The 16,470-nt window shown below is 34.5% G+C and overlaps 1 protein-coding gene across 1 annotated transcript in view; it reads right to left on the bottom strand.

Moving 5' to 3' along the window:
• SLC27A6 (solute carrier family 27 member 6) overlaps positions 1–16,470 on the bottom strand; it is a 60,852-nt gene that overhangs the window by 9,512 nt on the left and 34,870 nt on the right. The window contains 2 exon segments of the mRNA XM_033111258.1: positions 3,113–3,202; positions 11,522–11,720. Coding sequence (XP_032967149.1) covers positions 3,113–3,202; positions 11,522–11,720 — 289 coding nt within the window.

Here is a 16,470-nt window from a genome sequence, read left to right as displayed (position 1 = left end):
TGGGACAACATCAAGTGTACTGACATTTGCATCATAGGGGTACCAGAAGGAGAAGAGAGAGAGCGCAAGGAATTGAAAACTCATTTGATGAAATAATGACAGAAAACTTCCCTAACCCGGTGAAGGAAATAGAAATACAAGACCAGGAAGTGCAGAGGGTCCCAAACAAGGTGAACCCAAAGAGGCCAACACCAAGACACATCATAATTAAAATGCCAAGGGTTAAAGGCAAAGAGAGAATCTTAAAAAAAGCAAGAAAAAAGCAGTTAGTTACCGCTAAGGCAGCTCCCATAAGACTGTCAACTGATTTCTCAACAGAATCTTTGCAGGCCAAAATGTATTGGCATGGAATATTGTATTGAAAAGCAAGGACCTACAACCAAGATTACTCTATCCAGCAAGGCTATCATTTAGAGCTTCATTTAGACAAGAAAAAGCTAAAAGAGTTAGTTCATCACCACCAAACCAATATTATAAGAAATGTTAAAGGGACTTCTTTAAGAAGAAGAAAAAAGATAAAAAATATAAGCAAAAAAAAAGGCAATAACTACCTATCTATCAACAATTACTTTAAATGTAAATGGATTAAGTGCTCCAATCAAGACAGGATGGCTAAAGGGTAAGAAACCAAGACCCTTACATATGCTGCCTACAAGAGACTCATTTCAGGTAGAAATGAGTCACAAACTGAAAGTAGAGGGATGGAAAAAGATATTTCATGAAAATGGAAATGGAAAAAGAAAAAGCTGGGGTAGCAATATTTATACCAGACCAAATAGACTTTAAAACAAAGGCTATAACGAAAGACAAATAACGATCCAGTAATCCCACGTCTGGGTATTTATAGGAAGAAACCCAAAACACTACTTCAAAGGGACGTGTACCTCCATAGTTTCATTGTTTATTGTTTACAATAACCAAGATATGGAGGCAGCCTGGGTGTCCATCAATGGGTGAATGGATAAAGAAGAAGTACATATATACAATGGACTACCACTCATCCATAAAAAAAATGAAATCTTGCCATCTGAAATAACATGGATGGACCTAGAGGGTATTGTGCTAAGTAGAGTAAGTCAGACAGAGAAAGACAAATGTCATATGATTTCACTTATATGTGGACTCCAAAGAACAAACAAAGAAACAAACAAAACAGTTAAACAAACTCATAGATACAGAGAATATTTTGATGGCTGTCAGATGGGAGAGGAGTTGGAACGATGGGTAGGGATTAAGAAGTACAAATTGGTGGTTACAAAATAGTCATGGGGATGTAAAGTACAGCATAGAAAATATAGTCAATAATATTGTAATATCTTTGTATAGTGCCAGGTAGGTAATAGACTAGACAGGGGGTTCACATCATAAATTATACACAAAGTGTGATTTAAAAAAATACAGTGAATCTTTAAATTAAAAAAAAAAATTACAATAAAAGGCACATTGCCATTAATCCCCCTCAAAATACTCCTTCTTGCTTGGAACACACTTATTCCATCGTTCTTGCCACTTTCTGAAGCAGTTCTGGAAGTCCTCTTTCCTGAGTTGCACTGTCATGGCTGTCTTGATGTCCTGAATCAATTCCAAACATTTACCTTTCATGATCATTTTGACTTTGGGGAAGAGCCAGAAGTCACACAGTGCTAGCACTGGCGAATAAAGTGGATGAGGACACACTGCAAAGTTTTTATTTGACAGAAATTGCCGTATACCAGAAGTGATATGTGACATGGAGTGTTGTCATGAAGGAAAATGAAATAAAGACCCTCATGAAAGAGGACTTCCAGAACTGCTTCAGAAAGTGGCAAGAATGATGGATAAGCGAGGGGCAGTATTTTGAGGGGGATTAATGGCAATGTGATTTTTACTGTAATAAATCTTTTTTCATTTAAACATTCACCATATTTTTCTATCACACCTCGTAAATGTCTAACCACTATGCTGTACACCTGAAACTAATATAATATTGTATGTCAACTGTAATTGAAAAAGAAAAATATTTAAGAAAATGAAGTTCTTTGTAATCTCTTTGAAATGACTTTTCCCTTGGACACTGCCTATAGAGTTGACTTAGGGAAAGACATTTGATAAATAGGCCTTAGGCAAATCTGTCTTTTAATAGACAAAGCTTATACATTTTCCAATCTTTCAGCTGCCAGTAAAGAAACAAAGAAACAAAGCAAAACAAAACAAAAAACAGGTTTGGAACCTTTGTCTCCACATTGGAAGTGAAGATTTAAAGGAAATTATGTCTGAAATGTATTTTAAACATATTCTGAGGCAGTAAAAATAATTTTGGCTTGATTTATTCAGACTGGATCGCTAAACAATTCTAAGTGCACCTCTTTACATTTAATTTTCTAGATTGATTTTATGCAGCAGCAAGTTAATTGGGGCACTTGCTTTCACTAAAATTTCTAACCAAAAATTATAAGAAAGTCTACTTTGGTGGAGGAGGGAAATGAGAGGGAGAAGAGAAGGGAGGGCATAACTAGCCCGTGCCAGGCCCTCCAAAGGGCTTTGCATACATCATCTCATTTAAATGTCAACAATAACCTCACAAAATCAATATCGCCCCCCCTACATATGAACAAAAAGTGACTCAGACAGGTTGAGGGACCTTCCAAAAGTAGTAGAGTTTCTAAGTGTAAAAGCCCCGATTTAAATCCAAGCCTGCCTGACTTTCCACTACACCTAGAATGTTAAATTAAGTCCTTCATTTTTCATGTTATATTTTGGTGATACAGGACATTGGACATATGCCTCTATCACAAACCAGAAGTGGTGGATTAAGAAAAATATGAGTCAATAGTAATCACTTTTAAATTTTAATAACTTACTGCTGATCAACTTACCTGGGGCCCCTAACATCTATTAGGGTGGTGCAAAAGTACTTGCGGTTTAAAAGGTTAAAAATAATTGCAAAAACCACAATTACTTTTGCACCAACCTAATAATATTAATAATTAAGCCATTCTACCTGCATTGAAATTCCAAGTAAGTCACATTATATATTAGAAATAACCATTCTTTCTTTTCTAAAATCAGCAGTAATTCAAAGGAAATTGAGAAACTTTGCCTGAAGTGACATCTTCAGATACAAGAATCTTACCTTTTTTCACATGACTACACCAGCCCTGTTCATTTCTAATAGGTTCATCTTTCTGAAAATCATACTTTATCAAATCGAAAGCAAAAAAAGCTGCAAAAAACAAAATAAAATGAAAACAAGATTTAGTTATTATTTGTGCAGTGACATCTACTGGTAGCAGATTTATGCTCAATTGAAATAAAGAATTAGAATGTGGATTTATTAAACACGTAACGTTCTGATGCAAAAATTTAATAAATATTTGAACATCAAAATTGAAGGTATTAGTAAAGAGCACTCATGTACTGGCATTACTTTCATTTCTTTATGTTGCACACTACCCGAGCCAAACATTAGTAACTTCTATCCTGACTGAGTGAACGTCAGCAATCCCTGTACTCAGTCCACATATTCAATGAATTCTAGGAAAGAGGACCACTTTCTTGCCTTCTTCTTTTTGGCAATCATTCAAAATATCCCTCGAATGGAAAGTTTTAATAGAACTAAAATGTAAAACTATGTGAATGCAAGGATTTTGTTGTCTATTTTTAACTACAATCCTTTGAGAAGGCACCAGATCCCAAAAAAGTACTTGTTATTGGACGCTTACTTTGACCGTTTCCCCAGGCCTTTCACTGTAACGTCTCTCAACTAACCCTCAGTACTTCTCTGTACACTATTGTGGTGTGAGGTGGCAAAATTTGTTGTGGAACATCACATCCCACTGGGAACCACTCTATCGGGACATCTCTCCTTGTTTCCAAATATTGCAGCGCCCTGCTCCTGAAATGTGCATTTATTACCATGTCACACAGATTCATAGATCCACTAAAATCTAATCCTGGGGGAGAATTACAGATTGGTTCAATCTAACACTCATTTTATATATAAGAAAATTGAGATTTTCCTGATCAATTAAATAAGCAATCTTAGTAAGCTGAACTAGGAAACAGTAAACTACAATGGAGGTAATAAAATGAAGTGAGGAAAAATAATAAGAAGGACAAATAGAAGAGAGAGAAAGAGGAGAAGGACAGAGGGAGGAGAAATGACACAAATATAGAAACAAATAAGTAAGAAAAGATAAGATTTCTGAGATAAATGTAATAATATTATGATCAAAGACTAAGCACAAATATCTCTGGTTTTTAATCTCAGTGAAATCAGCAGGTAACTAGAATCACAATTCACTATTTGAATTAAAATATAAATAAGAGCAACTAATATTGATTCAGCACTTACTGTATGCAGATACTGTGTGAAAAGTTTAGAGCAGTATTTAATTTAATCATCAAAATACCCTGTGAGGTAGAAATTAGTATTATCTTATTTAAGAAGAGGTCCAATGAAAGTGGTTGCGAAGCAAAAACACATTGTTATTCTAGACATATAGATTTTTTATTAAATGCAAGCTTGCATCTTGTTGGTCTTTGTCGGTAATTGGGATAACAGGATACTGGCCACTTGCCTAATAATTGGTAAAAGAAAGATTCCAGAAGTTCCGGAACTACAATTATCATTTTGGCCAAACAAGAACAGAGCCCTGATCATTACACAATTTCTTCCGTCCTGTTTTAACATGCTTTATATTTTGAAAATTTGCCCAGCAACTGGTGTTATCAGCTTTAGTGTTATTTCTTTTCTATTCATTTGGCAACCACATGTGTGGGTGAGATTCACTCCACACCAAACCACTGTTCAGTGTGCTGTTATCAGATACGGAGGACCTGATGGTCAGCAATTGGGTAATTTTATAATACAAATGAAATTGACATATATCACGACATCTTCTAGAAGTGGGGGGATCAGAGTATTACATCTCTGCCAGAGGGATTTCTATTGTTTTCCCCTGCCCTTGAAAGGTCCCATGACATTACAAAATGGCTGTGTTATAAAACTAAATAAAAAAATAGGCACCACACTTCATATACCCTAAATGGATGCCTAGGTACAAGTACAGGCACGTGTGTCCAGAGCACAGCTGCAGGGAGACATCCGTAACATTCTAGGTAAATAGATCCCCCTTGAACTGCGCAGCACACACCTACGTGGCCGGACACCTTGGCCTTTGGAGTTCCCACACACAGCTGGATGCCTTTGCATATTCAGATTTGTAAATCTAGAATTTAGACAGGGAACACAAAAATTATTTCCTCTATTAATACATGAGGAGACTTTGAATACAGAGCAAAGTGACTTGTCAATGTCAAAAAGTCAAGTAGGGAAAGAGCAGGAACTAGGGCCCTTGGCACAGTGATTCCAATTCAGGGTTTTTCCTTTCAACATTATATTACATTGTCTTGGCTGGTATAGTAGAGGCTCATTTACCTGACACCATAGGTCAAAGGCAGTTTCTCTGTTTTCTCGAACAGACGACCCTAAAAAATACACACACACCACAAAGCACAAACCTATCCATCTATGTAGCTATTATAAATATATATTTAAATATTATAACATATAATATCACATATAGCTGGGCTATTTTGAATACTTAGTTTTAGAATGCATTTTTATGCAACAGCATAGTTCCGAATGGCTGCAGAGTTCATTGTGGTTAAAAATCCTCATTTTAAAAAAGTCAAGCAAAACAGAAAAATAAGAAAATTTAAAATTTCCCCAAATCTCAACCAAAAGTAAACCAAAATCAACATGCTGTAATATATTCTCAACACCGCCAAAAGGATCCCATTAGAGCTAAAAGAGATGCACTCAATCTTCTGCTCAAAATCTTTGCTCACTTCACTTTCACTACTGTGGTCTCAAACATGCCAGGTCTATCGAGACCTCAGGGCATTTACGCTAGCTATTCAGTCCACTTTGAACACCAGATAGCCTCATGCCTCATTCCCTTATTTTCTCAAGTCTTTCCAAAATGTCAATTTTGCACTGTGGCCTTCCCTTTCCACCCTTCAGAAATTGCAAAACACCCTCCCAACACAAATACACACACACACACACACACACACACACACACACACACACACAAAATCTCCTTTTCTATTGAATTTTCTCTTCGGCACTTATGCGTATGTAATATAGACTCTGTTTTACTTTTTTATCTTGTTTTCTGTCTTCCCCAATGGAATATGATCTGCACATGGGCAGTCTGTTTTTATTGACTGTGTTCACAGTGCCAGGTATATTGAAAACTTTTAATAAATACATACTGGTAATGCCAAAAAATGTATACACGCGATTTGTATTCATCTTTTGTTATCGGTATATATTGAGAATTACAATTTTAATACAGTTTTTTCTTTCTTAAAATGCGTATACATTTTTTTGGCAACCTCTGTATAAAGGAATGCACTTGATGAATGTCATTACAAACTTGTGTTGAAATTGATATAAAGGTTGGAAATGGATTAATAAAATTATTTGTGAAAAATGAAACCACACCATTTTAATACATGCAGTCAATTTAAAATTTCTTGAATTTGACAAAATTCTTTCATTGAATTTTACTGGAAAGTTAAACTAAAGTGTTTCTTTATCATGAGAGATATCAGTCCCTGGGGTAAAGAATTTAACCTTAACCCAGAATTTAACCAGAGGCCTGGCTTTTGCTCTCAGCGTCTGGGAAATAATCTCTAAGCCCTAGCAATGTCGTGACCAATGAGAGTGTATTTGTTTGCCTAAGGGCGTTTGGCAACCAGATGGAAACAACATGAGTTGAGCCACACCAATGATGTGATCAGTGTAAGGCTTGAGTCACCGAGCTTGACCTCCTGAGAGGTTGTAGATGGAGCTCAGCTAAGGACGCAGCCAACTAGATTTAAATGATCAAGACTCTGGATACCAAGGGTGGGTGAGATTCCCTAGTGGGCAATACTCCATGTATATTGTCACACAATGGTTACGGAAAGTAATTCTGTCCTGACTCCATAGGAGAGGACAACTGGGAGCCTTGCATTTGGTGCTCTTCTGGATTCTGTCCTATTGCTTTTTCTCCTGGCTGATTTTAATTTGTGTCCTTTAGATGTAATGAGCTGTAACTCTGAGTATAACAGCTTTCAGTGAGTCCTTCTAGTGAATTATCAAACCTAATGGTGGTCTTAGGGGCTCCCAAATTGCAACTGAAGTCAGAAGTAAGGGTGGTCTCATGTGGACTGTTCCCTAACTTTGCAGTTGGCTAAATTTCCCAGTCCCTAAAAGATGCCTACTTCAAAGACAATAAAAAAGTTTATAAAATGTGAGGAGAATGAACCTTTTTATTAAATGACATATTTTATCTTTACATTTTATCTACAGATTTACTACTGTGAAAGACGAGAGAATTAGCGCTTATGCTTCTTCCTCTCTTCCTACCCAATTTCCATTCGTTAGTGCTATCTTTATATTGTGAGGATTTATACTTCCATTCTATCTGTAAACATAACTCAGAGCCATTCAATCTTCTACATGTAAACGGATTCAATCAAACCTTTTAACTTAAGGTCATTCCTTCATTGCTCAGTTCTGCTTTATCTTCAGATTGACCAGAAACTCTTTCAGTGAATTTTATGAAGAAATATTGCATTTCTGTATATACATGGGTATTATATTCTCTGACTTCTTAAAATTTTGAGAACACCTCTTTGCTGCCTTTATACTTGAAGAACAACTTAGGTGAAAACATTGCTTTCCTTTTTTCTTTTTCTGGCAGTCAGTGTTTTTTTGTTTTTTTTTTAATTTTTATTCGGGAACAGTGTGTTTCTCCAGGGTCCATCAGCTCCAAGTCAAGTTGTTGTCCTTTAATCTAGTTGTGGAGGGCGCAGCTCAGCTCCAAGTCCAGTGGTCGTTTTCCATCTTTAGTTGCAGGGGGTCACAGCCCACCATCCCACATGGGAATTGAACTGGCAACCTTGTTAAGAGCTTGTGCTCTAATCAACTGAGCCATCTAACCAACTGAGCCATCTGGCCTCCTCTCTGGAAGCTCAGTGGCAGCTCGTTGTCTTCAATCTAGTTGTGGAGTGTGCAGCTCATTAACCCATGTGGGAATCAAACAGGCAACCTTGTTGTTAAGACCCCACATTCTAACCAACTGAGCCATCTGGCTGCCCCTGTTTCTGTTTTGAGAGATGCCTGAGATGTTTTCCATTTCTACCCTACACTTAATACATCCTTTGCTTTTTTTGCCTTAGTATCTCCTTATAGTTCTGTCGTGCGGGAGACCCTGCTCGCTGCGCCATGTGTCGTGCAGGGCGGCCTTGGGGGTATCTGCTCCCGCTCCCCACATAAGAACGCAGGACATGGTGAGGCCAAAAAGGAACACCCACGGAGCCATAGATAGGGGAGTCATACCACTGTACTCTCACTGGCGGCATCCGCCTCTCTGCAATCCGCTCTTGCTAGCTCAGCCACCATCTTCTTGCTAGCCCCCATTTTTTTGCTAGCCTAGCCACAGCAATTATATTAGTGCTCAATGGCTCACTGGTTACAGCTGATGGCCAACTAGCCACAGCTCATGGCCATTTGATCACAGTCAATGGCCATTTACTACCTGAGCCAGCACCTTTCTATGTGAGTCCAAGAGCCTGGAAACTGCTTTTTGGGGCTCTGTCCCCACAGGTTCTTTAACTTATATTCAGTAATTTCACCAGGATATATTTTTCTGATGATCACTCTGTGCCATATATTTTTTTTTTCATGGAACACAATGTGCTCGTTTGCTGAAGATTCAAATCTTTATCTTAAGAAAGTTTTCTTCTATTAGGTTTCAAATGATTTTTCATGTCTTTGATTTTTTTTCCCTGTGGAACACCAATTAAGCATATGTCAGATCATTGTCTATGTTTTAAAAATCTATCTTGTTAATTTATTTTATATTATTACATGTGTATTCTTTTTCTTTTCTTTTATTTATTTATTTTTTTGGTTACGTGACTCCTTAATTCCATCCATTTTGCTCCCTAACAGTATTTACAATTCTGTTTATTTGTAAGTCCTTTAATGTGGTGTTCATCTCTGTAATATTTTTTTCATTTTCTAGCTGAGCATGCTTAGTTTTCCAATCCCTTTTGTTGATTTATACGTATATTTTCCTTGTACTTTCCTCTTTCTTGAGCTCCTATTTATAAAGAGCATATTATTGCAATTTTTATACCTACATATGGGAAACTGTTTTTCTAAACATTACCTGGCCACTTTGGAGGACGTATTATTTTGACGTGCATCCATATTTTTTTCAGCTGCATTTCACTTAGATTCATTTTCTCTGCTTTTCAAATTTTATTTCTTCTAGGGATTTCATTTTTGTTCCTTCCCAATTATTATCCCCGTGTGTTTAAAAGAAGGCAGTCCATAACTTTTACTTGGGTTTGTCTCTCAAATGCTTTGTCATCAAATTGTTTTTATATTGTTTGCTTTGGAGGCATATATGGGACACATATCCTTTTAGTGTCATGCATTTAAATAGTACGTATGGCACATAGAAGGACTTTTGGGTCACATGAACTCTGTATTGCCGCCTTATCTTTTCCCTTCACATGCTAACTCCATTTAGGAGCTGATTCCTCTCTGAGACAATAAGTGTAAACTTCCATTAGGTTTAAATTTTTGAGAGGCACCCTTATCAAATCTTCCCACATAATTATGAAACAATTATTCGGCCAAAGTGTTTGGACAGCTGGCTATGTAACAAAACAATATATGAGTGAAATGATAAAAGAAAGACTAGAATTCATTATGCTATTAGGTATATACTTTTTTTCATTTCCAAACTGAAAACAAAACCTAAAATGAGTTGAAAAATCAGAAGTTTTCTAAGTAAATTGGAGGCAATCATGACTTCCTGTATTATTGACATTATTATAGTCTGACAGGGAATTTGAGATATTAAAAAATTATAATGAAGCTAAGCCAGTAATAAAAATACAAATTGTCTTCATTGTACTCCTGTTGGATGATTGCCTTGGCATGACTCAGCTTCACTAAGAAGCTTTCAATATAAATGCCAATTTTTAACGGAATCAGTGCAATGAATTAAGAAAATTAACTATAAGGAATGTAAAACTCAGTAGTATCAGCACTTACTTTCCCAAAATTACTTTTGTTCAGAATGCAGATGCATATCTGACATGGCGACAAGACACTTAAAGTCCCAAAGAATGTGCTGTAAAACCAGTCTGCGCCTTCTGCAGGTTCCAAACATTAGGGCAATTTACACCAGCTTTGAATCTCTTTCTTTATTTTTTAAAAATCATATTTTTATCTCTTTTGACACTAAATGTTTCCTTTCTATTTAAAAAATTATGCTCTTTATTATTTCCTTCTTTTTATTTTATTTGAGTTTATTTTAGTTGTGTTTTCAAATTAACTTATATAAATGGTTAGTTAGCCCACTAATTTTCAGGGGCTCTTACCTGAGTCCACAAATTTTGAAATGTAATATTTTCATTATGATTCAGCTCAAATTACTTTCTCATTTTCTGTTGACTCATGGAAATTTAGGGATGTTTTATTTCCAAGTATATAGGAGATGATCTAGCTACCATTTAAGAATTTTTATTTTACCTTAATTAAACTGTTGTCAGAGAACATAATCCATATTTATTCAATCCTTTGAAATTTGCTAGAATTCCCTAAGTGATCCAGCAATGTTTGTGAATTTTTCATAAATGCTTGAAGAGAATGAATATTCTGCAGTTTTTAGATGCCGTGTCCTATACATTCATTAGTTAAAGTAGTTTGTTTATTGTGTTATTCAAATATTCTATATCACTGAAAGTTTTTTTTTTTGCTTGTTTTGTGAAATACTGAAAGAGCTAAACTAAAACATCCTACTATGATCCTGAATTTTATTTTCCCTTGAAGTTATATAAATTGTGCTATATAATTTCGAGACTGGTTTCTTTTTTTCAATTTTATTCTTTAAAAAATATTGTTGAGTACAAATTCTATTTTGACAATTATTTCCTCCAAGACAGTTGAAGGTATCTGTCCACTATCTTTTGTCTTCCATGGCTGCTATTGAGAAATCAGCTGTAAATCTTTTACTCCTAGGAAGGTGATTTTTTGGCTGCTTTTAAGATTTTAGTGGTATCTTGATATAGTTTTTAAAGAAACCATATATTAGAAGCTTATACATAATTTTTTGAGTGATAAAAAAATGAAAGGTAAGTAGAAATAGTGGATTGAAAATACTCAAGGAAAATGGAGTCAAATTAATATATATCAAGACCTATGCTTGCTGTTTATACTTATTAAATTTGAAACCAAACAAAATAATTAGGTGTCATCATCCTCATATGACAGAGGGAAGACACGGGAGATGGCTGAGGTTTTCGTAACTTAGAGCACCGTAATTTATTTAGAGGCCACTACTTTTTTATAGAAGTTTTCAACTTAAAAAAAAAGGTGATTATATTTACCATACTTTCCAAGCACAAACCTAGAAGAGAGGTTAGCGGACCTCAAAATATTTCATTTGTAAAGAAAATATTGTACTCACTTTGTAAAAGAAATTTGTTCTTCCAACTGCTCCAATTTTCCCGGTGTGATTCATAAAACAAATGTTTCCTTCGGTAGCTCCATAAAGCTCACACATCTTAATATTTCCAAATCTGTCTAAAAATTCTCTCCATACATCACTCCGTATGCCATTTCCAACTGCCAAACGTACCTGATGATCATTTTCTCCTTCTTTCTGTTAGAACAAAAGATTTTACTTGTAATTTATTAATCCTACTTTCCAGTTCTTCCTTTTGTTGCTATTACTTAAATGGCAAATATCCAGAAGTAAGTTACATACGTGCAATAATGGAAGGGAAGTGAAAAAAAAAAACCATGTAAGTCTCTGCTGCAGAATTGTGTTCAATAGCTCATGAAACTAACCCTGGCCCAGAGTAAGATACCGTATTTTACCATTTATAATGTGCTCCCATGTATAATGCTCACCCATGTTTTTGGCCCAAACTTTCAAAGGGGAAAAAAATCTTTTGTTCTAATTTTTTAATTCAAATTTTTATTTGTTTACATTTAGGTACTTGTTTTTTGTATTATAAAGGAATTTTAGCATTTATATTTTAACATGAAATTTTATGTGACAATTACAAAATACAAGAACAGATATAAGGTACAAGAAATTTTATGTACCAGTAACAAATTTACGATATTTATGCATCATAGAAGGCCAAGAACTCTTTGTCATTGCAAGTTCAACAAAACCGATTATTGTATTCCAGGGTATTATTTTGCATATGGATATCATTATTGATTTCTAGAGTTACGATTTAACTCATAAGCATAAGTAAAAGATTTAAAACATAGATACGGAATTAGTGCTACCCATGTATAATACTCATTCTTATTTTTCCCTCACAAATTTGGGCAAAAAAATGCACATTATACGCGGCAGAATACAGTAGCTTTTATTTCCCTCTATCTGGAAAAAGCTATTCCAAAATCCAGAATTCTGAAGACTTATTTTGGTAGAGATCAAGTGAGGAAGAAAGCGTATTTCAGGAAAAAAGCATTACTTCACAAAAAATTATAAAATATACTTGAGTTTGTACTCTCAGCTCTATTATTTATTACCTATGTAACTTTGAACAAGAGGTTGAATACCATTCTGATTCTTAGTTTATTCGTCTGCAAAAACTGATAATACCTGTCTCACTTATATACTGCAGTATACAGTTAATTCCAGTGCTTAGTTTATAGTAAACAAGAAACTGAAGTAATCTAATCACTGTAATATTTGGCTTCCAAATATTATGACAATTACTTGTAACTATTATTTTTGAATGTGCAATCTTGTATTTTTACTGCTAGTTCATATTTTGAAATTAAAAGAAATAGAACAATATTTTATTCTATATTCAATAAGCACTATGTTAATTAACATGAATTGTACACTGATCAAAAATAACCCTATCCCTGTTAGAATGACTATTATCAAAAAGACACGAAATAACAAGTGTTGGAGACAACATTGAAAAAAGGGAACCCTTGGGCACTGTTGGTGGGGATGTAAATTGATGCAGCCACTGTGGAAAACAGTATGGAGATTCCTCAAAAAATTAAATATAGAACTACCAGACAATCCTGCAATTCTACTCCTGGGTATTTATCCGAAGAAACAAAAACACTAATTTGAAAAGATATTTGCTACCCTGTGTTCACTACAGACACAAGGTATTGATGGGGGGGAAGGAACGGGGGGGGGGCACTTTTTGTCTTGAGAGTACTATTTGATTTTTTTAACTGTGAAAACTAACTTGATAAAATAAAAATTAAAAAGAAAAAGAGAGACGGGGGCCAGCCCGGTGGCTCAGGCGGTTGGAGCTCCATGCTCCTAACTCTGAAGGCTGCCGGTTCGATTCCCACGTGGGCCAGTGGGCTCTTAACCACAAGGTTGCCGGTTCAACTCCTGGAGTCCCGCAAGGGATGGTGGGCAGCCCCCACTGTAACTAAGATTGAACACGGCACCTTGAGCTGAGCTGCCACTGAGCTCCCAGATGGCTCAGTTGGTTGGAGTGCCTCCTCTCAACAACAAGGTTGCCGGTTCCACTCCCGTAAGGGATGGTGGGCTGCGCCCCCTGCAACTAGCAAGGCAACTGGACCTGGGGCTGAGCTGCGCCCTCCACAACTAAGATTGAAAGGACAACAACTTAACTTGGAAAAAAGTCTTGGAAGTACATACTGTTCCCCAATAAAGTCCTGTTCCCCTTTCCCAATAAAATCTTAAAAAAAAAAGAGACAGCTAAGACTGTGGATGAAATGGAAATAATAGTCTGATTTGCTGATTTTCTTAGGGCCACATCAACGGGGTTTATGGTAAATATTCTGCAGATAGAGAAAAACAAAACAAAACTCAGATAAGAGCGGCTTCTTCCAGGACAGAGCATTCTTTTCTACCGCTAAGTAAACCCAGACCAGTTCTGCACTGGTTCACACCTATGGGCATGTTAGATACTGCCTACCCGGCGAGAATTAGTTTTTGGATTTTCCACTGCCATTTTCCTGTATAAAACACTAGTGTTGCAAATCAAAGGACTAATCCTGCTTGAACAGAGAATACTCTTTAATATGGCTTAACTCTTGGATGCTTTTCAGGTCAGAGATGGGTTTTAGCAAGTATCATTATTTACAAAATGTGTTGACACACTCCAGAAACCAAAAGAAAGGTGGTTTATAAACTAAATTCCTTAGACTTTAACCTGCGTGGGATATAGGTACACAAGCTTACTAAATAAAAATAAACACTTATTCAAAATCATTTAATTGATATAGAAAATCAAATTATCAAAATCAGGATAGGGCTTTTGTCTAGAAATGTAAAATTCATTGATTTAACTCTCAAGATATTTTTATTCTATTTTCCTGTTCTTTAAAAGAAAAGCCAGAAGATCATGCTTTGAAAGAAGGGTGTGAGAAAGGATTAACGAATTCATTATTTAGTGTTGCGGGGAGAAAAAGAATGTATATTTCTTCTGATGTTGAAATGCATGCACATCACAGAAAATTTCAAAAGTATAGAAAAATAAAAAATAAAAATAATCTAAATTCTACCACGCCAACATTATTTTTATATGTTTATATATACACATGAAAAGTTATAAACACACTGTATATAGAACAATATACTATTCTACTTTGTTAATATACTGTTATATGCTGAGCATTGTTCTAAGCGATTAGCTCTTGTCCTTCAAAAATATGATTTTTCATGTTTATATGATTTTCATATAATTATGTCATAATTTATTTACTATCACCTATTTTTTGATGCCACACTGTTTATAAATATTCACCCTTATAAATTACACAGAATGAATATCTTTTCTATAAATCTTTGTATCTTATTAGAATAAATTCCTGGAAGAAGCCAATAGTTGTAAATATTTTTATGACTTTGTTGCTAAATTGTTGTATAAAAAGGACCTCCTACTTACATCATATCTCCTTAAAGCACTAGAATTAAGGATTTCCATTTAATTTAAAACATTGTAGATTTGATAAGAAAATGTGGTGTATTCTTTTTTTAGATTTAATTTGTTTTTCTTTGATTTTAGACAAGTTGAATGTCATTAATAATTTATAAAATTAATGTTTTATTTTAATAGCATTATTTATTTTCTTTTAATTTTACTTTTAATATTTGTTTAGTGTGTTTATTTTTATAATTAAATATATTATACTTTTTTCTTGTTATTATTTCTACTTAATTTGTGATTAAAAATCTTTCCCATCCCATAGTAAAAATAAAAAAATCAATCGATTATTTTCTTCTTTACATTTAACTATTATATTCATCTAGAATAATCTTGTGAGAAAGGTGTAACTTTCAAAATTTCATATAATGATTTATCTCATTTATGACCAATTTAGACTTCATAAAAGTTTAGTTTTAAATTAATTCAATTGTACTTATCCATAGACTTGCAAATAAAAAGTCCTCAATTAATAAAAGTCTAAAATTTTACAAACATCTTTAAGCTAATTCAATAAGCATATGTACACAGAATACTTTAAAACAATTCTCTCAAATCTTCCTCTAAAAGATAATTGAGAATATAAACATAAACACTCCTGAAGGAGTAAAATATAAATAACATAATTGACATGTGAGATAAATTAGTTACTTTACAGTTTATTGAGATAATTATCTAAATTTGTCAATGACATTATTCAGATTTTGTTTGCTTGATTCAAATCATGGTCCATTTAATATACATAAATGAAAATAATATGAATTCTTTATTTTATTTTTTATTTTTAAATTAAAATTTATTGGGGTGACAATGGTTAGTAGGGGGGTAGTCGGGCAAATGGGGTCAAATATATGGTTATGGAAGGAGAACTGACTCTGGATGGTGAACATACAATGTGATATATAGATGATGTATTACAGAATTGTACACTTGAAACCTATGATTCCTTTATTTGTAATAATGTAAAAATTATGTGAAGCCCTATAGCACGCTCAAAAGATATAGTTATTTTTGGCATACATATACACACAAACTCACGTGTATATACATGTAAAAAACCCAGAAGTTTAAAAAAACCAGTTTACACAAGAATGGAAATATTACGTAAAAGATATGTACAATAAGATGTTACCATAAACTGTAGATGAAGGGTTAGCAAACTACAGACTTCAGGGTCCAAATTCAGACTACCTCCTTTATAACTAACTTTATAAAAATTTTATTAGAACACAGCCGTACCCATTTATATGGATTGTCTATGGCTGTTTTTGCAATACAGAGGCAGATTTAAGTAGTTGTGATCCACAATGTCATGACCCACAAAGCCTAAAATATTTACTAATCTGGTGCTTTATAGAAAAAGCTTGCTGACCCCGTCCTAAATTATAAATAAAGTTAAAAAAGCAACAATTTCTTAATATTAAGACAAGTCAAGTATCATCTGGTTAATTGGATAATAAT

Source organism: Rhinolophus ferrumequinum, chromosome 7 (assembly GCF_004115265.2).
Source record: "Rhinolophus ferrumequinum isolate MPI-CBG mRhiFer1 chromosome 7, mRhiFer1_v1.p, whole genome shotgun sequence".
Taxonomy (NCBI): Eukaryota; Metazoa; Chordata; class Mammalia; order Chiroptera; family Rhinolophidae; genus Rhinolophus; species Rhinolophus ferrumequinum.
This window is presented reverse-complemented; position numbering and strand designations above follow the sequence as displayed.